At 38.5% G+C, this 25662-nt stretch overlaps 1 protein-coding gene across 1 annotated transcript in view; it reads left to right on the forward strand.

The window, feature by feature from the left end:
• The window catches only part of TUBGCP3 (tubulin gamma complex associated protein 3), a 47942-nt gene extending 32772 nt beyond the window's left edge, over positions 1-15170 (forward strand). The window contains exons 11-22 of the mRNA XM_009085467.4: positions 1030-1196; positions 2583-2693; positions 3095-3203; positions 6937-7126; positions 8380-8515; positions 9315-9383; positions 10153-10288; positions 11193-11281; positions 11416-11547; positions 12520-12660; positions 13203-13319; positions 14773-15170. Of these exons, the coding sequence (XP_009083715.1) occupies positions 1030-1196; positions 2583-2693; positions 3095-3203; positions 6937-7126; positions 8380-8515; positions 9315-9383; positions 10153-10288; positions 11193-11281; positions 11416-11547; positions 12520-12660; positions 13203-13319; positions 14773-14931 (1556 nt within the window). The 3' untranslated portion in view covers positions 14932-15170. The remainder of the gene's footprint in view (positions 1-1029; positions 1197-2582; positions 2694-3094; positions 3204-6936; positions 7127-8379; positions 8516-9314; positions 9384-10152; positions 10289-11192; positions 11282-11415; positions 11548-12519; positions 12661-13202; positions 13320-14772) is intronic.
• The last annotated feature ends 10492 nt before the right edge of the window (positions 15171-25662 follow it).

A 25662-nucleotide genomic window follows, 5' to 3' on the forward strand; every position in this document is an offset into this window, starting at 1 on the left:
TCAGTTACTTAATCATTTTTAAGAGACTGGTACACTGAAAAAGCCCTACTAATTTGTTATGAAATGGTTGACTTTGTTTCTTTGCTATATATGAGTATTACACAATTTCTCTATATATGATGCCATAGAGGAGTCATTAGTAACTTGTCTTCAGACTCATGTGAAACAACAAAACTTTGCAAATCTGCAAATACTGTGATTTTGTTGGCAATCCACAAGAAGATGCTGGGGAGAGTCATGTTGGAGTTTACCAGAACTTTGGCCAGTAGCTGACAAAGCTGACCAGTAATTGATGCTTCTCCCTGATTGTACTTCATATTTATGAGATTGTAGCCCTTCAGAAAGATCATCTTAGCAAAAAAAAAAAAAAGCCAACAATACTTGCTTGACCTTAATTATTGGAATTGGTAGCAATTTTTTTTTTAAATGGGCTTTACTTTTAAGACATTCATGAAAATTTGGAGTCGCATGGCCTCTGCTGCAAAGAAATGGCAAGCTGTGGAGCATAGCAGCAAAATCAAGTATTCAATCTATTTTTTAACTTTTTTTTTGACAGCCTCTTACTTCACAACTGCAAGAAGACAGGAGATATTCCCTAATGGGGCTATGAGGGCAACTATAACCAAGAAACATGAAAACTCAGCTTGTGTACATGTATACACACAGAATATCTGAGAGTGTCAAGTACAGGAGAGAAGGAAAACATAAGGCTCCTTTAATGCTTCTCTGGAAGCATAACATCAACTTCTGTGTGTGATCTGATGCCTTGAATTTTGCATTCCTCTAAGCTGCCATAAAGTAGACAGATAGCTCCGCTTAATGCTTTAGTGAGATTAATAATTCATGCCTTAAAACCTAGGAATTCCCTGTTAGCAATAAAAAAACATCTACTTTTGCTACATTTTAGAGTTGCTGTTTAGCAAGCTCACTGTGACACAGGGGTAGCTAAAATCAGTGGCTGCTAAATTTAAATGGGGTGCATGAGGTTTTCCTTCAAATGTTTCTCTTCCTCTTCCTTTCTTCTTACAGGGAGAAAAGGTGGTGAACTAGCCTCAGCAGTTCATGCCTATACTAAAACAGGAGATCCCTACATGAGATCTCTGGTTCAGCACATTCTTGGCCTAGTATCCCATCCTGTCCTGAACTTCCTGTATCGCTGGATTTATGATGGAGAGCTGGAGGATACATACCACGAGGTAATGTATATGCTACAGTAAATAATTCATTTCTTTGCATTGTGGTGTAATAATCTGTGGGAAGCTTAGAGGAGAATTTGAAAAGTAGAGTGTGATGAAAGTGTATAACATGAGTAAGCAATACATACAATAACAACCTGAAATACCACTCTCTTCATGAATTCTTCAGGAATTTGATATCTATCTGCAGGTTGCAATGTGTTGTCTTCAACTAATCATATGCTGGGTCTGGTTAGTAGAGTCAGAATGGTGTGCTGACAGTAGGTCCTTGTTTCTGAAGACAGAATAATTCCTCTGTATCTTTTCTTGCTTACTGTAACAACAGTATGTATACAGAATTCTTTGTAACTGTTCAGAATGCAAACCTTGTATTTGGAATGAAGCTCAGAATATTTTTCTCTGACTGCATACTGTTATCTTTGATAAATAAGCTCAGTTTGTCAAACTGAGTAGAAGAAGTTTATAGTTCCAGAACTGAAACTTTTCAAAGTTATTTGTTGTGACTTCTGTAACATCAAGTTCTAGTAATTGTCCTTTTTCTTCTTGGAAATGAAGTATGCTTTTCTAAATTCTCTCAACACTTTCCTATCTCCAATCAGTACAGTCTGTTTAAAGTGATTAGATTTTTATCTTAATTTTTTTTTTTTTGTTACAAGAAGCCAAAGAATTATTTTTTAAAATTAATTGAGCGCTTCTGAGACAAATGTGAGTAATTTCACTTGAGAGTCAAATATATTGTCTGTTTTCTTGGAATGTCCTTATTTTGGTCAAAATTTAAGTGAGTGACAGGGACAGCTGGTCTTTAAGGTCAGAATTGTGTAAAATGTATATGAATCTTTTTTTAGAAGTGTGAAATACTCTTTTTTTTTCCCCCAGCTACTCCCCAGATATGAGGTTCTGTCTTTTTTGGATTTTAGGTAGTTTGTTAGCGCTAACCTCTGCATGTGTACTGGAAGAGTGTTCTTAATTGAAAATTATTGGTGGGTGTGTTGTACTGAAGGTTACATTTTCATATGATAGACAGTTTTGAACAAAGACAATTGGCTATTCTTGGGGAAAATGGTATTTGGAGACAGTGAAAAGAGTTCGTGTCCAGAAAACGGGTATATTGTTTGACAAGATGAGGGCATAATCCATCCAAACTTCACTTCAATAAAACTAATAAAGTAGGTTTAGTTTTTTACGAATGAGGGGATTCTCTTGTGTGGGGTTGAGAGACTGTAACATTTGATCACAGTATCAGTTGCAAAATTTTTTTGGGTTTTTGCTTTTCTTGTGGGTTTTTTTTTCCCTTCTGCATCTGTAAAAATAGGAGGAATAATAGGTGAAACTATAGGTTAGAGTTTCCATTAATCTTTTGCTTTAAATATTTATTTCAATCTTCAGTTTTTTGTAGCTTCAGATCCTACAGTTAAAACTGATCGGTTGTGGCATGACAAATACACTTTGAGGAAATCAATGATCCCATCTTTTATTACAATGGAACAGTCAAAAAAGGTATGAATCTAAAAGTTCATCTTCTGATGATTTGTTTGCCCTGTGCTACTGCTTAGATTTCTATTGAGAAAATAGAGGCCAAACTTGACAAAAAATAATCTTCTCAAGAATTTTAGAATTATTTGCTGAGGAAGGCTATAGGACTGTTTCTCCTTTCCATTCTCTGTTAAACTTGGAGGAGATCTCAAGTAGGCGGAAAAGAGGTTTTAAAATGTGTTTAAAACCTTTTTATATTAGCATTGGTGTTCTGGGTTGCTGTGCTTTGGATTGTGCTACTAAGAGCACAGAGATGACAAAATATCTTGTTGTCCTGGTGGTTGTGGATGGCTTTTTTGTTTGGGTTTTTTTTTTTCTTATAAGCAAATAATTTTTAAAAAAATCCTGTATCCTATTTTGTTTAGGTCCTTTTAATAGGAAAATCCATAAACTTCTTGCATCAAGTTTGTCATGACCAAACTCCATCCACAAAGATGATTGCTGTTGCAAAATCTGCAGAGTCTTCAAAAGATGGTACAGTATTAATATTATTCAATAGCTCCCCTTTGAACTGTGGCCTCCTGTACTGTATGTGGTTTAGACTGTAAGCTGGATATTGGGATGGGAAGGAGTACAAAAATCCCATCTACCCTAAAGTATAGATAATTTAATGTATACTTGTTTTTTACAAAAGATGTATGTGTATAATTTTCTTAATTTGATATGTTTGCTGGATGATTGTTAATGTACTGAACTTGTGAATGAAACCATTCAAAAAACAGTTTGCCTTTAGCTGCCTTGGCTGGAGTGGGAGCAGGGATATTCTTGAGTGCTGCAATAAGAATTTAGTATGTTTGACTTCTCATCAAATATATTCCATCATACAATTCTATAATACTGAGTTAATTTTGTGGTTGAAGAAATAAAAATACTCAGTTAGTTGTAAATAATGGAATAAGCAGTAAAAACAGAAGCCTTTCTAGCCTTTCTGTAAATGCACTATATCAATATGTCAAAAATAAGTATGTGGAAGGTTAGTAACATTTTTTTTGGGGATTACTTAAAAATGGGATTGCCAGCTGATGAACCTGGAACCAGAACTTAACTGTTAAATTCCTTCAGATAATTTTGTTTTATTTAGAATAGATCTCAGTTTTAATGAATGAGAACTCCTATACCATTTGTGGTTAATTTTTGGTGGCATATTTGTTGCAATTAAATCAACATTGTTATGATGAAAGGTAGCAAATAGTAAACATCTAAACCAAGGAGACTTTGTCTAAATGCTAAGCAAAGAATGTGTAGGATGCTGTTACATCTCTGAGAAAGAACAGATTGCTGCCTTCTGGTGGAAGTGGTATTTTGCTACTGTAACTTCTTTTGATAATTTGTTTAATATACCAAAGATACTCTAACTGTTGAGATATAGATGACTGGGATAAGTTTTCTGATGCTAATCTAAATATTTTTCTGTCAAATTGTTGTTTTCAAAGAACATGCTTCTTAACATTTTATAACATAATATTACTTATATAAGACTTGGATTAGTTTTAATATTAACTCTTCATAGTGTGGACTTCTGGCATGAGTACCTCCATGAAAAATGTTCTAGTGATAAAAATCCCATTCATATCTGGAAGAATATGTCTTCTAATAATGTGATTTTTGTACCATGTTCAGTGCTTGCTTAGTCAAAGATAAGCTTAAAGTGCAGAAAGGGGTCAGGGTTAAGTGAATAAGGGCTGTAAATGCATTTGAATGATCATCTTGCCAGCTACTCCTGGAAAAAAGGGAAAAAAACCCCATTCTTTGGCTGCACTACTTTCACCACTTTATACAGCATTTATGGCCATGCCTTTCCAATATTTCTTTACATTTGCGCTTGTTTCTCTCTCTCCTTGATTGAATGGAAGATCTGCACAAATACAGGTTTCCTATTATGTGGGGGATGAGAGCTTCAAAGCACACCTACATTATCCTAAGTGCTGAGAATAACTGTTTGAGACAGAAGTGTAGTTTTAGAAATATATCACTCTAGCTGTGCAGTGTGCTGTAGGTGTGCTGAGCTTTTGGTTGGCAGCCTAATACCTCGTGGTATTGCATTGCTTTAATTCTGCATGAAACTGCATTTGTTTTTAAGGCATTTTACCCATTTCATCCTGAAAGAACGTTCTATGTCAGGGATGTTGGAAATGCTTCCTTTTGTACTTGTTTGTACCATCTAACAGTTTTATTAAGATCATGGAAAGCCAGGATGCCAGCCTGAGTTCTGGATACTTTTTCTCATTTTAAATCTGAACATTTCACAGGTTTGGCTGTATTATTTATTTATTTCATTTGCTTTGGAACCATAACTATCATCTTTCCCCAGTTTTTTTTTTTTTTTTTTTTTTTTTATGCTGAAATAATTGTGGCATAGAAAACTGTCTGGACATGTATTAAAACAAGAAGTCTGACATAACTGTGTAGAATTTGGTCATCCTGCCTGGCAGAGAAAATTGTGGCATTTGGGAAAGAGGAACAGTAAAAAAGGCCAATAAAGTGACCTCAGCTCCAGCATGTAGCTATCTGTAGTTTGGGGACTTCTGGACCAGGAATGACACTATATTCAGTAGCAGCTCATGGACCTGCCTGTCAGTGCTTTTAGTCTGGACCTTTCTTTATCCATTTTGGGCTCTTCAGTGTTCTGAGATAATTTTGCACAGTTTACAAAACTTGTGCCTAGGCCTTGTGTTTGTTGATGAAAGCAACCTTTTTAGCAGTTTTGCATGTCAGACAGGAATGCTGCATTTTGCCTGTGCTGGGGGCTGTGTGTGTATGCAGAGGTGGTGCATTACAGCTACGGATGTAAACTTGACTTTCCAGTCTGAGCTGAAGGGCTGTGGCCAGGTCACTTCCTTCAAGACAAGAGGATCAGTACTAAGGAGAGGGCAAAGGCTGCTTTTTCTGCTTGAGCTAATAAGAAGTTGAGACTGGTCTGTGTATCCCAGAGCTACTGCTTAGACACACACAGCCCTGTGTGAGTGGAGACAGGACCAGCATGCCTGATATACTGGGCTGGCTATAAATAGCCAGGAAGTTGCCTGCTGACTTTACTTGTGCCTTCAGCCAGTGCTGGGCCCAGCCTCTGTGTCCAGGGGCTGAAGAGATCAGCTGGTAACTCCTTCTGGCTTGGTTTGTTCCCTCTCTTGTTTTGCCTGCAAGCCTCGCAGCATCTTGTGGAAAGACACTTGCACTTACTGCAGGCTCTATTAATTCTCACATCCCTAAGGTTGATGTGTGCTGATTGACTAAGCAGTATTTCTCTAGTCTAAAGATTTTAAACACAGCAAGTGTCATCTCTTTGGCATCTCTTGAACTTTTCTGTCTTCTGGAGAGTTTCATTGGTTACTGAATGATAGTTGGGAAACTTCCAGGAATGTCAGTGATCCAGACTTCTAGACTTGCCTTCTTAAAGAGTGTCTTTTTTATTAAAGCCACTGCTTATTTCTTCTATTCATAAGCATTTTATTAATTGAGTAGTTAAAGTGGGAGTATATCCTTTAATGCTGAAGGTCTGAATCTTATGATAGCTGGCAATCCAGTATTTGGGGATATTGCTCCATGTTGCTGAAGAGGCCACAGTTCTTGCTAACTCATAACGGTTTTACTGCAGTCCCTTTCTTGATGAGCTTGTAGTTGTAGAAAACAGTGAAATAAGCTTCCTACTACTTTCCACTGCTTCCTGCTTTCTGTCCCCAAACTGCCTTGCATGAAAGATGGAGAGAAAATATCAGGTTGCTGGCTGTCCCCCAGGTAACTCCAGCATATTCCCTTTTCTCTCATTCTCTTATCTATGGAAGCTCTCTTCTGTTAAGTTTTCTAACAGTCTGATTCTTCGATTTATTTTTTTCCCTGTACCCTTTGAAGTTCCTTCTGATTTAGATTCTGCCCATCAAAGGTTTTTCTTAATTCTGGGGTTTTAGAACTCAATAAATAATTTGATTTGTAAACTGCAGTATTTCAGCAAGCTTGAAAATCCCCAACTTTTTATATACATAACATGAGTTTCTACTGGCAAGTACAATCTGGGCACAGATTAAAAGTAATATGATATAAGTGTAGGAGTGTAGTCTGCTTTAGACTTGCTTTTGCTTTGGCTATGGCAAATGTATAACACAGTGGATCAGAAGAAATAGCAGTTTTTCTGTTTATTTCAACTCCAAAGCTTGTTTGCCTCAGTTTTTGAAAACTACTAATTTAATTTCAATTTTTTATTTTCTTTTAGCTGCTGATTTGTTCACAGATCTGGAAAACGCATTTCAAGAGAAAATTGATGCAGCTTATTTTGAAACCAGCAAATACCTGCTGGATGTTCTCAATAAGAAGTACAATTTGCTGGAACACATGCAGGCCATGAGGCGCTACTTGTTACTTGGTCAAGGAGACTTTATCAGGCATTTAATGGACTTGCTCAAGTAAGGCAATAGGAAGGGTAATTATTGTTGAATTTCTGATGATTCTGTGCATGATGAGTGCAGAAACTGTTTTGCTTTTTGAAGAGGACCCTCTAAGTACCTTTTCAATTAAATCTTTGAGTAATAACTTTTACATTCTATTTTGGTTTTAATTTCTTTGACCCTGAGGATTAAAACTTGTTCTTCTTTTTTGATAAGTGGTACATACAGTACAAAAGTCTTGAAAAGTTGTACTAATACAGATATCTTTATGTTGGCCCTGTGACAGCCTCGAGGATGTTGGCACTTCTCTTGGTCCTGTCAGCAATTTTAAGCAGAAACGTTCTGCTTCTGATGCTGCTGATTAGGTTGGCTGGAATTATTAGGCTTCTATATTTTATAGGTGTTTGGTCTAAAAAACTGTTTCAAAACCATTCAATGCAGTTTGAAAAATCTGTTTGGTTCCTCACTGGCTTTAGTTTCAAGCACTCAGGTGTACCCACAGCTGCTGAATCCAGTTCTTTAAGAGGATTTGCAAGTTCTCTTTTACATGCTGGTGCTACTGATGAAATTCTTTAATCAGAAGCATTGGCTTGCAAAGCTTCTCTTTGATCTATAAGGCAGGCTTTGTAATAAAGCTTTCATTAACTTGTTTGTAAGTCAAAATCAACAGTATATGACCATGCTTTTTAATGTGAAGCTGAGTGAGGTTGATTCGTGGAGTCAGTATTACATTTGAGGCAGAAGGAGTGAGAAGTTTTCCAGTCTTCTCCTTTCTGAGGGACAGAGAGGTATTACAAGAGTTGCATGTTGCAATTCTTTGAAAGTTGAAGTTACATAGATGGGGTGGGTTTCTGTGTTCTTGCCAGCACTTCTGAGCCTGTGAGATGGCTATCAGTAAGTTTCTCAAAACTGAAGTGAAATTATTGGTTTGATGTGCTAATGATGTAATCTGCCTCATTTAAGATCTGAATGCAACTCAAATTGCAGCCTAGCTAAACTAGCAATCCTGGTAACTTCAAATTACTGGTATTAAGTGAGGATTAAGTTGCTCCTCATGCTATTATTCAGGGGAGTAGCTGCATATGAATAGGCATATTCTGCTCATACTCTGTGCAGATATTTTGCTCACTGATTTTCTTCATGATTAAGTCTGAAAGAGTAATAGTTTTGAATGTTGGTTAGAAAAGGGTTTTGCTGTGTGCTGCAGTTACTACTGAATTGCTGCTGGAGAGTATTTCAGTAATGTGCTATGACTGTTCCATAAACACCAGGCCAGAGCTTGCACGACCAGCTACAACCTTATATCAGCATAATCTAACTGGAATCCTGGAAACGGCGGTGAGGGCCACGAATGCGCAGTTCGATAATCCCGAGATTCTCAAGCGATTGGATGTTCGACTCCTGGAGGTCTGTTGTGTCAAGGGGACTCTGATCTGAAAGTTGCCTTTGTTTGTGTGTATACATGCAGACATCTCTATGAAACAAAATTTTCATATGTGAATACATTTCCCCCTTCCTTTCCAGCGAAGTTTACTTTGATTATTATAAAGGTCATTTAATAAGTCATCTTCTTTTTGCCTTCCCTATCTATTGTCTATTTGTATTTCAAAATGTGGGTTTACAGCTATTGACAATCCAAGGTTGAGTATTTGGGGCCTAACAGAAATTAATGCTGGTGACGCTGGTTTGAGGTCCTCCAAACAGCTCTTAATGCTGTTACTCTTACAAGAATTGGGGCAGGAAAGGGCAGGCTGGGGTGTGTGCCTCTTTCTTGCCTCTAGTTAAGAAAAAGAGAAGCAATGAAAGCGCATTTCATGGAAGAGCCTGTGGTAAGAAACTTGAGTTAATTTGAAAGCTTCTGTCCCTGAGGTGAGACTTCAGTGATGAACTGTAGCATCTGAGATAAATCTATTTCAGATGCCAAAGAAATTTGTCCTTACTGGTATTTTCCTTTACTAGGTTCAGTGGAAAACACTGACATTGCAAACATCAGTATTTTTGTGAGATCAGTATCACCCTTGTATCAAATGATTTGATCAATTTTTGCTAATCTGCTACTTTGAACAAGAAACTCTGTATCTCTTGTTGATTTGGGTGCTTGTTTGCTCATAGGCCCTTCAGAATGAAAGAGAAAGCAAGTGATGTTCATCTGCAGCTTTACTATGTTCTGATTATACACTGACAGTACCATATCTTTTTAATACAGGTATCTCCTGGGGACACTGGATGGGATGTCTTCAGCTTGGACTATCATGTTGATGGGCCAATAGCAACGGTAATGTCATACACTGCTGGCTTGGAATGTGTTTTGGTGCTGAATTAAATTGCTAAGGTTTTTTTGTTCAAGTAACCTTTTTTTGTTATGGAGTGTGAAATCAGAGATTTTTTTTTTTTTTTTTTTATCTAGGGTATACCCACTGTATCAACAGTTGATGTACCTGCTGTATCAACAGTTGAGCAAAAATCTCAATTCTTACCAGTTAGTGTGAGTGCTGAAAAGCTACATTTAAAGCTACATTACTGAAAATCAGTAATTAATTTGTTCCAGCACAGTTTTTAGCAAGTACTTGATAAATTGAGTGCTCCTATTCTTTTATAATTACTTGTCTGTAGATACTAATTTGGGAGAATTGAAAGGAGCTGAGGAATGTATTTGTGGAGAACTTATTTATGCTGTCTAAATGGCATTTGATAGATAGTTGCATTGTTTATCTGAATGTATTTAGCCTCTATAAAGAACTTGTAAAGAATTTTTTTTTAAGCAGGACAAACTGTGAGTCTGACCAGCAGAATGCAGTTTCAAAATAGGCTTAGGTTTTGTTTTGTGTTGTTCACCCCTTCTTACACTTCCAGGAGTGCCCTGGTCAGCCCTCAAGGGTGGATCTTTCCAAAAGCTCTGGGATTTCCTGGAAATTTTTTTATTTTTACAATATTTACAGGTAAACTGCATGGATCAGATAAGATGAACCTTTAGGAGGCTTTTGGTACTTCAGGGCATATGGTATGTCAATTAATTTGTAGTGGTTATTTTCTTTGTTTTGTAGGTATTTACACGTGAGTGCATGAGCCACTATCTAAGAGTATTTAATTTCCTTTGGAGAGCGAAGAGAATGGAGTATATTCTTACTGATATATGGAAAGGGCACATGTGCAATGCAAAGCTTCTGAAAAGTATGCCAGGTGAGAGGTGTCCAGATGGATGACATGCTTGTAAAATGGATACAGACAACTGCATCTTATTTTAAACTGCTTGTTAAGAGGAAAAAGAGTGTCTCATGAATTCTGTTCAGATTAATTTTGCATTTTGGCGCTCCTCTTGACTGGCTGTTTAATGGTAGGTGATGATAAGGATGATCAAAGTAAAATAACATAATTGTAAATAGAAGGTTCCTATCTGTTGTTTTATTTAATCCTTGATTCCTGTCTTGAAAAGTTGCACTAATGTAAGTATCTTTGTGCTGGCCTGGTTGTGCGACTGTACCTCTTACATCCCTTTGTATTCATATTCATTGATGCCTTCTTATTTGTACTCCATGTCTCCCTCTTTCTTATGCTGTCTGTTAACTATTAAGTCTCATGCATGCACAGTTCTGAATTTACTAGTTTTACTTTCACTTATTCCTTCTGCTTTTGTTTAGCTAAGAACAGAAGAGGATAAGAAGAGAAAGATATTTGAGACAAAATAGGAAAGCTCTGTTGTGGCTCTGGTGTATGTTTCATGGACCAGGACTTTTTGATCCTATTTCCCAGCTAGAGAATATATCCATACCCATACTTGTGAGCATCTGTACTGGCTCACTCTTGAAATTTTTTTAATCTATCTACATGTCTTTCAGTAAAAAATAACTATTGAGAGTTACACTTCTTTATGGCATAGTAATAGTTACAAATTTATTGTTTTATAATTAAGAACTTTTGGTGGGTGGGAGAGGACACCTGACCTCCGCAGGGCACTGCTGCTCCCATCTAAGATTAGTGGCTGTGTTATGAAGTAATATGGTGAGAAGAATTTACCAAGCTGATTTGTTGTTGGAAGTGCTTGTCCTTGCAGTCTTTAACATGCTGTCTCTTTGGATTTTTACAGAGCTTTCTGGTGTGCTGCATCAGTGTCACGTTCTGGCATCGGAAATGGTCCATTTCATTCATCAAATGCAGTACTACATTACATTTGAGGTATACTCTACACACCCAATGAGTTACTTAGAAAATTAAGCACTTGCAATATTCTGTATGTGTTGTGTGTCTTAAATTTCAAAGAGTTGTCATCTAGCAAATCAAAACAGCCCAATCCTGTATCATTGCTCCAGGTGCTTGAATGTTCATGGGATGAACTCTGGAACAAGGTCCAACAAGCACAGGACTTGGATCACATCATTGCAGCTCATGAAGTTTTCCTGGACACAATCATAGCTCGGTGCTTGCTGGATAGTGATTCCAGGGTAAGTCATCTCCTTTGTATGTAATTGTAACTTATTGATCTTGGCATATATGTAAGGAATGACCTTCTTTAACATTGTAGGAGCAAAGGGAAAAGTCATTTTTATTACTCTGATACAAGATTTTCTAATGGTAGGTTCAGTGCCTACTGCCCAGACATAGTGACACGTGTTGATATTAAACCTTGCTGTAGTGTGGGCCAGTTCTTTTTCATCCTTAGAAGCTGTGTGTTCATGGAACAACTGACTTAGGGCTTTGAGAACAGTCTCTCCAGTTGTGTAAAAAAGATTTTTGTCGTGTACTGTTTTTTTCCTGGTACTTGTTTTTTTTGACTTTGTCATGTACTGTTTTTTGCCTTTTACTGGGGGGTCCGTGTACGTGTGGGCGGGAGTTTTGTTTTCCGTGTACTTGTTTTTCCGTTAACTGTGGGTGCGGGTACTTGTGTTGTGCCGGTGACGGTTTGTTCCTTTTACTTGTTGTGTCTTTACTGGTGGTTCCTTTTACTTTTTTTTTCCTGTACTTTTTTTTTCCTTGTTACTTTTGTTTTGCCTTTGACTTTTTTTTTCCTTTTACTTTGGTGTTCCTTGTACTTTGGTGCCTTTGACTTTTTTTTCCTTTACTTTTTTTGCCTTTACTGTTTTTTTCCTGTTACTTTTTTTTTCCTTGTACTTTTTTGTTTTACTTTGTACTTTTTTTTTTCCTGTTTACTTTTTTTTGCCTTTACTTTTTTGTCCTGTTACTTTTTTTTTCCTTTACTTTTTGTGTCCTTTACTTTTTTTTTCCTTTACTTTTGTTTTCCTTTACTTTTTTTTCACTTTATTTTTTTCCTTTTACTTTTTTTTTCCTTTTACTTTTTTTTTTCCTTTACTTTTTTTTCCTTTTACTTTTTTCTTTGCTCATTTTCTGGAGAAGGATAGTAAGTTAAAACTCTTGTGTTGTACAGCTGTTCAATTATTTTGTTACCTGTCTCACAGGTACTTCTCAACCAGCTTCGAGCAGTTTTTGACCAGATCATTGAGCTCCAGAATGCCCAAGATGCAATGTACAGAGCTGCTCTGGAGGAGCTGCAGCTGAGGTTGCAATTTGAAGAGAGGAAAAAACAGCGTGAGCTTGAGGTACAAGAAGGCTATTTCTAGAATGTGAAAATGAATTGAGGCTTTTGGTATATGGAGGATTTTAGATAGCATGTAGCGGTACAGTAGGAATGAAAAATGTAGTTGGGCAGATGTAAAAGTCAACAGAAGTTGCTGGTGACTTCAAGCAAAACGGCTGAGTGGTGTTTTTGATTTCTGTCTTGCCCAAAATTTGAGTTGATTTCTCTAGTGGACTTTGGAGGATGAGAAATTTAGGGCTCTTAGATGAAGTAAATGGAACCCTTTTGCAAAAAATGCTGTAGCTCCATGTCTACCTCATTGCTGCAAGATTGACATGCACTGTTGGTGTGAGACTCGCCTTGCTAATAAACCTCTTATTTCTTTTATGCACTGTACAACCACCAGGGAGGGGGTCTGATAGTTTCCGTTTTGGAGGCTCTGTGTTTGTCTTTCTATGGCAATGGCTGTTTTTTATAAACCTGATGTAGCTGGCAGAAGGTGGCCCAGTTAGCAATTTGAATCATGTGATGCTTCACCTCTAAACTTGTTTGGTTTCTGTGTAGGGCAAGTGGGGTGTAACTGCATCAGAAGAGGAAGAAGAGAACAAGAGGATGAAAGAATTTCAAGATTCAATACCTAAAATGTGCTCACAGCTGCGAATACTCACTCACTTTTACCAGGTGCCTTAATTATATCTTAAATTATATTTTTCCAAAATATGCTGAGCTTTGCATAGAAATGAATTTCAAATATTGAGTAGATGTAACTTCTGTATTCACGTGCAGTTTGTGGAGCTAGATCTTTGTTTTTTCCTTCTCTGCTTATAAGCCTGTGTTCACTGTTGGTTAGTAGTCAAAGGTTTTGTGATTGTTTATATTCCCCACATAAAAGAGAAGAGTCTTTTCATGTAAGTTGTCTTCTTCATCCAGTAGGGAAAGTAATAGCTATCTTTTGGTGTAGTCTGAGGGGGAAAAAGATAGAATTCCTTCTGCATTCCATTATTTTCCTCACAGTCTTTGCAATTAAAGACTGCAGAAAGTTTCTTATTAAGGGCCTGACACTTAATTTTAAGCTCACTGGGAGTGGGGGGGGCAGTGGATAAGATGTTTGGGGGAACACGTGCAGGCTATCTTCTGTAAGTAATTTATTCTGGCTTTGTCTTTATTTGTTATATCTGATGCTAAAGCTACCATTCCCCAGAAAAATGAGCATAGGCCTTTAAGTGTAGGTTATAAATAAATTGTGGGTTTTGTGCTTTAAAGATTGCTACAGTTTGGCAATGTAGGTTTTGCCTGCTTGGACTGTATTCATGCTGAGCCCTATTATGGATTTTCCAAACAGGATTTCCATGGACAGCTTTAGTCACCTTTGGAAGTAATGGAGTGCTCTAGTTATGGGCATGTTCATGTTACTATTTACTGGAGATTAGGAATGAACTCTTCAAATTACTCTTCCCATCCTTCTAAAGTCCTCTCCTTTCCTGTGTCCTGTGGGACTCCTGCAGTGGCATGGCTAGAGCTGAATGGGACGATGGAATGCAGAAGTGTACCTCCCACCTGTCAAGTGCAAATCCCCCCTCAGGTTGCTCAAATGCTCAGTCTAGTTGGGTCTGCAGCACTGACTGCCCTACTGGGCACATGCTTTGTTGTTCTGGGATGCCCCATGCTGCTGTACAAGCCACATCAAATGGGTGTGTTTGAAGCCAGCAGTGCCCTGATGCTGGCCTGGATGGCATTGTGCCTGCAACACAGACTCAAGGTGAGGTCCCTGTTGGCACAGGTTGGATCCTGAATGCTGTCCTGAGGCAATGGCACACAGAGGCAGCTGCTCTGCAGCCTGGGAGCCTTCAGACAGATGCAGTGTCCCAGCAGGGCTCAGGGAGTGGGGAACACACTTTAAAAGACCAAGCTGTTTGCACTGGAGACTGGCATGCATAGCAGATATTTGAAAAATAAAAATGAAGCTCTGGGTTTTTGCAGAAAGAATGAATCCACCATAACTGTTGGACATGAACCCTTGTGCTTGCCTTTTCCCATATTCTGTCTGTCTGTTTACCAGATCTGTGATATTCCTGTTCAAAACATACCGGAGATGCTTCCTTAACTGTCTCTTGGGTTTTTCTTTCCTCTTCAGGGAATTGTCCAGCAGTTCTTGGTCTTGTTGACAACCAGTTCAGATGAGAGCCTTCGGTTCCTGAGCTTCAGGCTGGACTTCAACGAGCACTACAAGGCCAGGGAGCCGCGGCTGCGAGTGTCGCTGGGCACGCGGGGCAGACGGAGCTCGCACATGTGACACAGCTGCCAGGGCCAGCAGCGGTGACACAGTGCAGCCAGACTGTGGGATCTGTGTCTCTGCTGCTGCAGGCAACATGTTCTCAGCCAGTGATTGTGTGACACTGGATAGCAGAAAGCAAAAAAAGCAGGGTTTTTTACACTGATGTTTCTAGAATTACCAGACTGTATGGGCTGATTGAACCTCATCCAATCAACTGGTCAAACCATCCTTTTAAATAAATGCCAATTTTATTTGAAGCTTTCTGAGCTTTTTCCACTGTAACTTATATCTGTGTCAAAGAAATCACATGTTCCTTTGTTTATAGAAAGCACCATTTCCTTTTTTAATAAGAAAATAAGAAGGTTATTTTTTCTATATGTACTTGTTCTATTTGAAGAGAGCTTTTTGTTAAAGCAAACAGATCAGGACCCAGACCTATTGTCCTTGTTAAGAAGCTATACAGCATTTCATTATGCTGATTTTCAGTGTTGTGATGTGTTTGACTGTGTGAGAAACTTTGTATCAGGAGACATAAAGTTATATTTAATTTTTTGTTGTTTTCAAAGTTAAAAACCTGAAATAAAAATTTAGTGGGGAAATTCTATTGTTACTGTACAGGAGCAAACTATGAAAGCAGAGTCAGGAGTGTATCTGTTGCACATAAGATCTAAAAATGAAGTTAAAGCCTCACTACTGAAGGAAAGTGTTGGTTAATGTTGAATACTTAATGTTCAAAATCAGATATGTAGAAACAAACTGACTTGGCTAATGTTGACTTCATTCTCTTCACTTTCCTTTTTTTTCCATTGTAAATATTTATATATTGCTGTCCAGATGTTGGGGAGAGGGGGATTCTTCTTTTGCAAAGTTGTCATTATATCAGGTCATTTATTATGTTCCACAAGTGCGAGCTTAGAAAAATAAAAACACAATTATCTTTCACACAAGTGTTGCTTTTTGTAATTGAAAGTTTATGATTTTTTCACAGGTTAAGAAAGGAGAGGCTTCCATTTAGAGTGATATTGATTTATAGAATCCCTTCCCATTGCAGGATTTTGGTACTAGTCATTAAATGTACTGAGATATGTGTGCAGTTAATTAACAATTACCCTCAGATCAGCCAGGTCTGTGGCCTTTTTTGCCTTTTGCCCTTACTCTGCTGGAGCCCTTGGGAGTCAGAGGCACCTGCCCAGCCATGCAGGTAAGGCTGCTATGAGCCATGGCAGTGAGCTCTGTTGGGGAGCATGTGCTGACTTGCAGCCCTGGACTAGCTGGTTTGCTCTCTGGACACCAGGATCCCTGTTGTGCAGGCCTCAGAATCCTTGCTTTTGTTAAAACATGGAAGGCTTTTCACTTTGTGCCCTGCTGGTGCAGGTGCTGTCACTGGGTGTAGTGTGCAGGCAGCACTTCAGCTGTGAGCAAGCATGGCCTCTAAGCCAAGGGAAAGCTGAAAGATGCTGAGCTTGGCATCATAAGGTCATGGATCATTCATAGGCAGGAGTAACTCAATTTTTTTACTAGTGGTGGGAGCATGTTGTGGAAAAGTCTGGAAGAACAACAAAGATTATTTAATTGTGTTTTGACCAAAACCTAGAAAAAAAAATTACTGCACGAGCACTCGTTTGCCGTTGGGTTGAGAGATGTTGCATGATCACGTCACTAGACGAGTCAGAGGCCAGAGAGGCAGCACCAATGTTGGAGCTAGAGGACAAGTTCCAGAGCAAGGTTAAACTCTTTGCTCCTAAAATGAATCCAGTAGTACCCAGGAAACTCAGTCCTGGCCATGCTGGGAATGATCATTTTGATGTGATTCTACAGCAACCTGTTGATCTGGGAAAGGTCTTCACTGCTGCAGGAGTTGCTCTGTCTGCCAGTCTGAGGGGACCAGTGGGGACCTGCCATTGTCCCATGCTTTTTTGTGGGTGGCTGCCAGCCTCTTATCCTCTAACCTGGCAGCTGGTATGTTTATTTCAATTTACATGGGTTTTCTTGTGACCTCACCTCTGTCAACAATTCTTAACAAGTGTGAGAGAAATGATCTTATATTTCATTTGTGCTCTAAGACCAATATTGAGTTATACATAAATGCACATAGTGACAGGCTCCTGCTGCTGTGATAGCACAAGTGGCTTTCCTTGTAGTGGGTGGCAGCAGCACCATTAAGGTACATTTCTGAGGAGAAATGTGAAAGATTTTCACGTGAGAGATTTTTCTTTATTTTTCAACACTGAAGTTATATACTGCAGTCAATGCTAAAGAATAATTCTTAGCAACACATTTACTATACGAGGATGTTCTTTATTTTTTAATGCACACTTCTGACTGGTAATTTCAGTGTTTCTTTCTTAAAGTGTCTGAAAATACAAATACAGCTGTGTGTCTGTGCCTCCAGCCATGTTTCCAGGCTGGAACAAGCCCAGCTCCTGCTCACTGTGTCCTGTCCCAGGGCCATTGCTAACTGAGCCTGCACACTTGGCCCCTTCCTTTTCAGGGTTGCAAAGGCCTAAAGAAATTTTGAACAAACTGCAGTAAAAGTAGAAGTGGAGAAACCAAGAATAAAACTATCACCCAATTTAGGGTGTCATACAATATGCAACACTCTTCTGGGTGAAGGGCTATTCATGTGGTGCTACAAATATCATAAATGCTTTAAAAGAAAAAGAGCTGGAAAGTACTTTTTTCTTTTAAACCACAAGGGTTATTGTTCTGGTAACTGAAGAAAAATAATGTCTTAACCAATATGACCTCTGAAGAAGAAAAAGTTAAAAAACAACCCCTGAAAGTTTCATCCCCCTCTGTAAATTCTAACAGCTTGACTGTACCAGGGTATGTATGCAGTATGATGCAGTTTAGTATTTTAGAAGCATCCACTAGGGCATGGAGAAGCTCATGATATAATGTCTTTTTCAGTGAATTAGTTATAAGCTTAGGGTAGGAGATCAAGGATAGAATATAATCATAATCCAGTCTTATTTAAGTGATTCTATTCAGTCAAGGCCCTGTGTATTTTCTCCTCTTATACCACAGGCAGCGAATAAATGCCAAGGTCTCTGTCTTGCACAGGAACAAAATATTTATTTAAAAAGCCTAAATCTACGTGATTTGTTTTGTTAAAACAAATTAGTTCTGGAAGGATTTTATCTTCCTCCTGTTACATATGTCAGGTGTTCGTGTTTTGGACAAGAACTTTTTCAACCTTTTAAATTAGCATTCTTATCAAGAATGGCCAATTATCTTTGGTCAATGTGAAGCTGTAACTTCCAGCATGCTACACCTAACAATGAATTTCAGTATTGAGGACACTCTTTAAGTACATATGTAACTTTTTAAACAGACTAAGAGTTGCAAGATAATAGTTAGGAAAAAGGGAGGTATTTGAACAGAAAATTGAAGCTTTATTTCAAACTTCTAGACTTAAAGATTGGAGTTGTCTGTGATGTTGCATGAATGTTTCCTAATGCTGACCTTAGAAACAAGCTGTGGCTGTGCACATTTGTACTCATTTCAATTTTCACCTGAACGAGCAGCCTCAGAGATGACAGAATGTATTTCACACTCACACAAGGGTGCTCAGGGAGTTCTCCAAAGTGCCTCATTAATTTTGAAAATCATCTAGTGATTACTTGAAATCTAAAATGCCACTTTAGCCACTAATAAGATTCTGCTAACTGGAGAGAGGAAATAGCTGGGAGAGCTGCATGAGATGTGCAAATGTTGGCAAGTAGAGCAGGGATAGGTACAAGAACCTGCTGTTTCAGAAGTCAGGAAATAGTTCTGTCTGGTTTCTATAAGGGCATTGTAACCATTGCCTGCTCTACCCTATTTAACAAAACAAAATTACTGACAATGCCAAGGATGATCATAATAAGCAATTACAAGTAAAATACTTTCTTCTTAATCTGCAGTAGTTCAGAGTGAAAAGTTTCTGCTGACATTGATTTAGCATGTATAATTCTGAGGGCCTGCTGAACCAAAGCTTAAAATATAAGGAAGCATTTTATGTTGACAAGGAATACTATGACTTTAGGGTATGAACCACTCAGACTCCCTAAAGTAAAAGGCTCCTTCTTGTAGTACTTTAACTATTTTTGTTAGCTTGGTGCAATGCAGTCCTTAGGGTGTGAAAAATCACTCATAAGGATTAACTTGGTGCTTACTCTCTTTCACCAGAAGAGCAGCAAAGATGCCTCAGTCAGTATTTATTTTCTTTCTTTTTGTCCCAAAGTTATCTTTTTGCTGATACACTCTGACAACCCCGTACTGCACAGTTTTCATAGCATCATTGGACTAAAACCTGAGTGTCGCATGAGTGGAAATAAGGGACTCAAGGGCAGAGAGGTATGGGGGTCAGAGAGAGCACAGAGGCCAGCAGAGTTTAAGAAACCAAACTGGTGGGTATGCATTCACAAAAGGAGAGAAGAGCAGAGAAGAGAGCAGGAGTCCTGAAAGGCATCAAATGGTGGCCAGAGATGCTCAGGAAATAGTAGAGAAAGAAAAACATACCAAGAAAAATCTGAGTAGTGTAGGAGGTGAAATTTCTATCACTGCTCAGCTAATTCACTTTAGGTCTTTGTGGAGCCAATTATGTTGAATGTTTTCCTTCAGAAGTTATCAGAACAGCAATTAAGTTAGCTAACATTTGGATATAGAAATGCAATTGGAATGATTATTACCATCAGACTGAATATTATAACATATGATAGGAAAAAGCTGTCACAAAGTGATTACGCCGTGTATGAATTCTTCCATTGCTGCAGAAAATGAAAATGAATTATTTGCATTTGAGTTACCTGCCACAAGAACAAGGTAATCAGGCATCTAGGATTCCTCTCACTTCTTCAATGGGAACATTCCCAAAGCTGCTCAAGGCCACTTCATTACCTGTTAAAGTTTTTCCAAAAATTACTAAGAGGGAAATAAAGTCTTCTGCCTTGCTTTCTAAGAAGGCACTGCATTCACTCCTTAAAAGAGGGTAGTTGTACTGAGTTTTACCTCTTGCTTTTGTTGAACCTGCTGAAGATCTTAAAGAAACAGAGAGAAACTACATACAGACTTGCAACAGTAACTAAAAAGGCAACTGGGAGCTCTCCTTTAACAACCTGATGTGTAAAAATAAGGTATGAAGCATATTATGATGGGTAGAAAAGGAAGAAACTAAAATTCTTTGGAAGACATGTAATTGAACCATCGGATGGAGAGAAGTGAAATTGCGCCATTTAGTGGTGAACAGGGAGCACAAAGAGAACATAAAAGGTGGCCTGAAAATGGTACTTGATAAATGAGAAAAGCATCGTTTCCACTCAGTGCCACTTTATTAACACAACTGGAGTTTAAGACAAAACTGGAATCAGATCCAGGCTTATCCCAGAGTTAGAACACATGCACAGGTTCCAGTATTTCACAGGCAAAATGTTCAGGAAGTCTAAAGAAAGCTCCTTCAAATTAAAAGATCAAAACAGACATTAATAACTGAATAGGAAATTATTATAAAAAAAGAGTCATTGGATGGTAGCCAGGAAGCAAAATAAAGTAATAAATGTTACCACTTCCTTGATTAAGGCTGTAAAAGGGCAATACTGTAAATGACTCAGAAGAAATAGCTGGGTAGAAGAAGTTTACAGCTGTTTGTGGCTGGAGCTAGAAGGTTTCTTACTGGACAATTATATAATTGCAGGCCTTTTTTAAATTTGACCTTTCTCCTTTACAAAGAACTTCTCAAAATCACCTTTAAAGGGGTAGGAAGGCACCAAATAAGATCTTTTTTTTTTGGTTCAGGTTTGGCAAGCTGATTTGGATGCACATTACTACTTGTAGCAGGCATCTGGCCATGCTGAGGGACTTCCAAACCTCACGAGCAAAATAAAATGTATCAGGATGCAGAGGAACAGAAATGCTGCTGATCCCATACCTTGCCAGAGCCAGTGATGCTGCCAGTGCAGTGTCTCACATGTCACAGTCGTGGTGACTCTCTGTCCCTGGTCAGACCAATCTTTTGCAGTGGCTTGTAGAGCTCCAGCTGAAGCTCTTCATAAACCTCTCACATTTCTTGGACCCCCTGACTTGAGCTCTATTACGTGGAGTCTCTGAGTGTGGAGTTTGCTTTCCACACTCAGAGACTGAAATTCCTGAAGCAGCCTTTAGAGGACAGCGGAGAATTGCAAATGGAGCATTTTCAGCTGCAGCCTCATCATCTGGGGTACTTTGGTTTTTGTATGAATTATGAATTCTCATTCAAGGTGCAGACAAAGTAATAATGTGGGCTATATTTTTTCAAGATAAGGTTGTGACTTGTAACAGAAGTCTATTTTTAATTATATTGTAGTCTTTTCTGTCAATAAGATTTTCACTTTCCATCTGACTAAGCTGTGGCCTCACTAAGAGAACAGCTGCATTGCCAAAAGGGAGCTCACTTCTTCATGTTGAGGCCTAATGGAAAAGGTAACAGTGTGCCACAATAAAAAAACTGGTGAACTTTTCTGGAAGCTGTGATGATCCTAACCTTTGGCATCAGGGCTTTAAATCTGTGAGCAAATTGCTGGTTGGGACAAAATGTTGCACATCTCCCTCCCTGGAAAATCTCGGGTAAAATTTTAGGACAGCTTCTAGCAATAATTGGACTGTAATTAGGTTTTGCTTGAAATGGCTAGAAGCTGGCTGGGGCACTTGGGCAGAGTCTCTGATGCTGTGGGGTGCCCTGTGCTGCTACATGACCACAGCAAATGGGTGTGTTTGAGCTGGGTGTGATGGCATTGTGCCTGCAACACGGACTCAAGGTGAGGTCTCCACTGCTGCAGGTAACATGTTCTCAGCCAGTGATTGTGTGACACTGGATAGCAGAAAGCAAAAAAAGCAGGGTTTTTTACAACTGATGTTTCTAGAATTACCAGACTGTATGGGCTGATTGAACCTCATCCAATCAATTGGTTAAACCATCCTTTTAAATAAACGCCAATTTTATTTGAAGCTTTCTGAGCTTTTTCCACTGTAACTTATATCTGTGTCAAAGAAATCACAAGTTCTTTTTGTTTATAGAAAGCATCATTTCTCTTCTTAAAAATAAAATAGAAATAATTTTTAATGCATACTTGTTCTATTTTAAATCACTTTGGTTATAGCCAGGAGTTTTGGATTCAGACCAAATGTTCTTATTAAGAAGTGCTATAAAACATTTAGTTATGATAATTTTCAATACTGTGATATATTTATAGCAACATTAGGTTTTTCTGTGTTTGTTTTCAAGGTTGGTATTACAAATAGTAGTCATTTAGTAGAAAAATTTTCTGGTTAATTTACAGGAGTGAACTGTAGAAATAGATAGGAGTGAGCTTATGAGTGCCTATGAAATATCTTAAGAACTTGAGTTAAAACCCCAATGGTGTCAAAGAAAGTATAGTTTCTTTTCAAAAACTGATGTTAGAAAATATCTTGAGTAATCTAGTTCTTCTTTATTTTTCTTTCCTTGTTTTATTTTTCCTGCTGTATATTTATATATTTCTATCCAGATATTGGAGGAGGCAATGTTTCTGGATTTCTTTGCAAAAAAGCCATTATGTCAGATAATTGAAGTAACCATATATTATGTTTCACAAGTACAAATTTAGAAAAAAACAGTTATCTTTCAAACAATCTTTGCTTTTTTCAGTAGAAAGACATTAATTTTTGAGCAGGGTATACAAGGAGAAGGCTCCAGTTCAGAGTGGAGCTGCTTTGCAGTTCTCTAGCAAACAAACCCATTACAAGGCCTTGGCACTGGTATGAATTGTAGTTACAGCTATGTGGAATTCATTAATTAAATTTGCTCTCAAATGAACCACGTCTGTGACTTTTTTTGCACTTTGCCCTTACTTTGCTTGACCCCCAGGGATGCACGGGCCCCTCCCAAGCCATGCAGGCAAAGCTGCTCTGACTCATGAGGAAGGTGCTTCAAATCTGCGGGTCCAGACACTGCTGACACGGTAAGCAGAGCTTCCCAGTGGGTTATCCTGCAGGGTAACCTGCCTTTCCCAGCTGGGATGGACACTGACACTGACCTTTCACTGACCTTTTACACCTGCACTTGCTGGTGTAAGAGGAATGGAGCTGTGGAGAAGAGGGAATGTTCAGATGGCAAGACAGTCCAAGGAGAGGCTTGGACACGGGGCATGAAAGGTGAGGATTGAGCCCATGGTGTCATTTTCTGTCTGGACAATTAGACATATCACTCTCAAGAGAAAGCCTTTTAAATCAAAATCAAAAGGGGTAAATTAACTTCTTAGCAGGCTGCCAACCCCTTGAAAAAGATTTGCTGACAAGACATCATAAATTCTGTAGCTGAGGCAAAGACATACTTTCTCCTTCTCCCTGCTCCAATATAATGTGTCCAGTATTTTTCCCCAGAATAATCTGGGTTATAGAACCTGCAACTTACACTGCTGGTCTGTTTGACTGTACTACACAGTTTGTTTGGCTGCACTAAATTAGTGTCACGACCAGTAAATGACCAATTCCACTGTGGTGAGGCAGGCACTGTGGTTCTTTAAAGTTTTCATTCCTGAGCAGCAGCTGTGGATAACAAGTATTTGTGATAGATGTTTATGATTTTGGGGTACCGTAGAATTACAGAAATTCCAGTATTTTTATGATTTGCTTTCGGTGCTGAGTTAGTACAGGGTGTCTCATGATCAGACTGCTCTTCTGAAATCACTGAATCCATATCATTGCCCTAGGACTTCTCTCCTAGAAGTCATGGATAGTTGACTGCAGCTATTGTTGAGATTTGTGTTTTGCATGGTAATCACATCCTCTTTTTGCTTGTATTCCTGAGTTTTGTCTGTCTTCTTCTGATTTTGATTCTTTTCTTTTTTAGGCAGTATCAGTTAATATTCTTCCTCTATAAGAGAAAAAATATTTCAGAAAAGGACAACAGTTGGACCCAATGATCTGAGAGGTCTTTTCTGTCCTCTTCAATTCTATGATACTCACCCATATAAGAGGTCAATTAAAATAAAATTACATCAAAGATACTGATCTTTAACAATACTGATATTGTTACCAGCTAATGCCATACTCCAAAGTTCAGTGGTGAATCCTGTGACTGCAAACACTTAATTGCTAATATCAACCATCAAATAAAGAGTTATGTGGGGTGGGGAGGGGATCAGCTGTTTTCTCCATCACTGAAGTAACTATTGAAGCCAACACTGACCCAAGCAGTATGGAATCAGAGACTCTCACAGAGACTGTAATATGATGTTTTCATACATATCTGCAGTTCCTCCTGTCTGGAGGGAATCATGCAATCCCTGTGTTAGAGGACAAGACCCCACATTGCTGGTAATCCCGTGGAGTGTTTGACATTGTTGTGTAATCTTGGGAAATCTGTCTTGACACTGACAGGAAGTTTTCTTTTTCACTTTGTTAGTGTCTCTGAATGAGTGGAAAGCCTGCAACAGCAACATTTTCTTGATTTCAGTAGCAACAAAGGTATCACCAAATTGTATCCCTTGCTAGCAGGCAAGTAGACTTGGCTGGGTTTACATTGTGAAATACTTACTCTGCCCAGTGAAATGCAAGGAATATTTCAAGCAGAAAGAACTTGAAAACAGAAATAAGGTTAGTAACATTGGTATTTCAGTTGGGGTGAATTGGACTTGGAGGTGATTATATTTCACATTTACTTGAATGGTGTCTCTGGTGACCACTCACCTTGGATAATACAACTGAAAACCTAAAATGAGTTGTGATATCCCAGTGGCCAAGAGCAGCGATGGGAAGGAGGTTCCTGTCATTATGCCAGGGCTCCAGAGTTGCTGTACTGGAACTGACAATCATAAATTGACCTTTTTTGTATGTGTTTGGGTGCTACTGCTGCTTGCTTAAGTGATCTAAGTGATTGCCTTCATTTCACATTAGGCAGAGCTAGTGGAAGCCCCTGGCAGCCCAATTCTTCCCTCTGAGCCATAGAAGATAGACAGTGCTGCTGAGCAACAGAAAGGAATTCTCCCTGTTCAAAATACCTGGAGTACCAATGGGTAGATCTCTTATCTTAGACCTGTCAGAGGAATATGAAACAGAAAGCATTGATTGCCCTTGTTGTTTCTCCTCCTTTTTGCACCAGACCACTGCTCTGTCAGGCATCACATGCCCATGTACATCTTTCTGCCATTTTCTTGGCTGAGAAGATTAATTTGGAAATATTTTATCTGCACAAATTTACCTGAAACTGAGGTGGGAGTGCTTTCAGAATGTAAATTATAATTTTCCTTTATGCAATGATGCTTTAAAACACAAACCAAAAGACCAAAAATCACTTGTGCAAAAGATGTTGCTTCTGCTATTACCCTTTTAAACAAGTGTGTAGTATTCAGTCTGCTCAGCAAACACAATTTGCTCTGAGATCCAGCTCAGATCCCAAGCAATAACACAAGTCCATACAATTGCAGTAGATCACAAATCATGCTTCAAGACTGCACTAAACTTTGCCTTCAAATGGACATTAAAAAACTAACCCAAGGGCACTCTAGCCAACACCTGTGCCACAAACAGTGGTGTCAGAGTGACATCTCTCCCCCAGATGCTGACAAGTGAGGGAGGTGGTCTCTCTGCACCTAAAAGCCAATGTTTTAATAGCTCTGGACTTCAAACTGATTTTAGCAGATTTTTCAGATGTGATGGAAAAAATACCATTGACAAATCTTAATGTCAGTGTTTGTCTTACATCTGTACATCATGAAATAAAGAAATAGTTGGAAGTAATGGAAAATTTCTCCA

Source organism: Serinus canaria, chromosome 1 (genome assembly GCF_022539315.1).
Source record: "Serinus canaria isolate serCan28SL12 chromosome 1, serCan2020, whole genome shotgun sequence".
NCBI classification, from domain to species: domain Eukaryota; kingdom Metazoa; phylum Chordata; class Aves; order Passeriformes; family Fringillidae; genus Serinus; species Serinus canaria.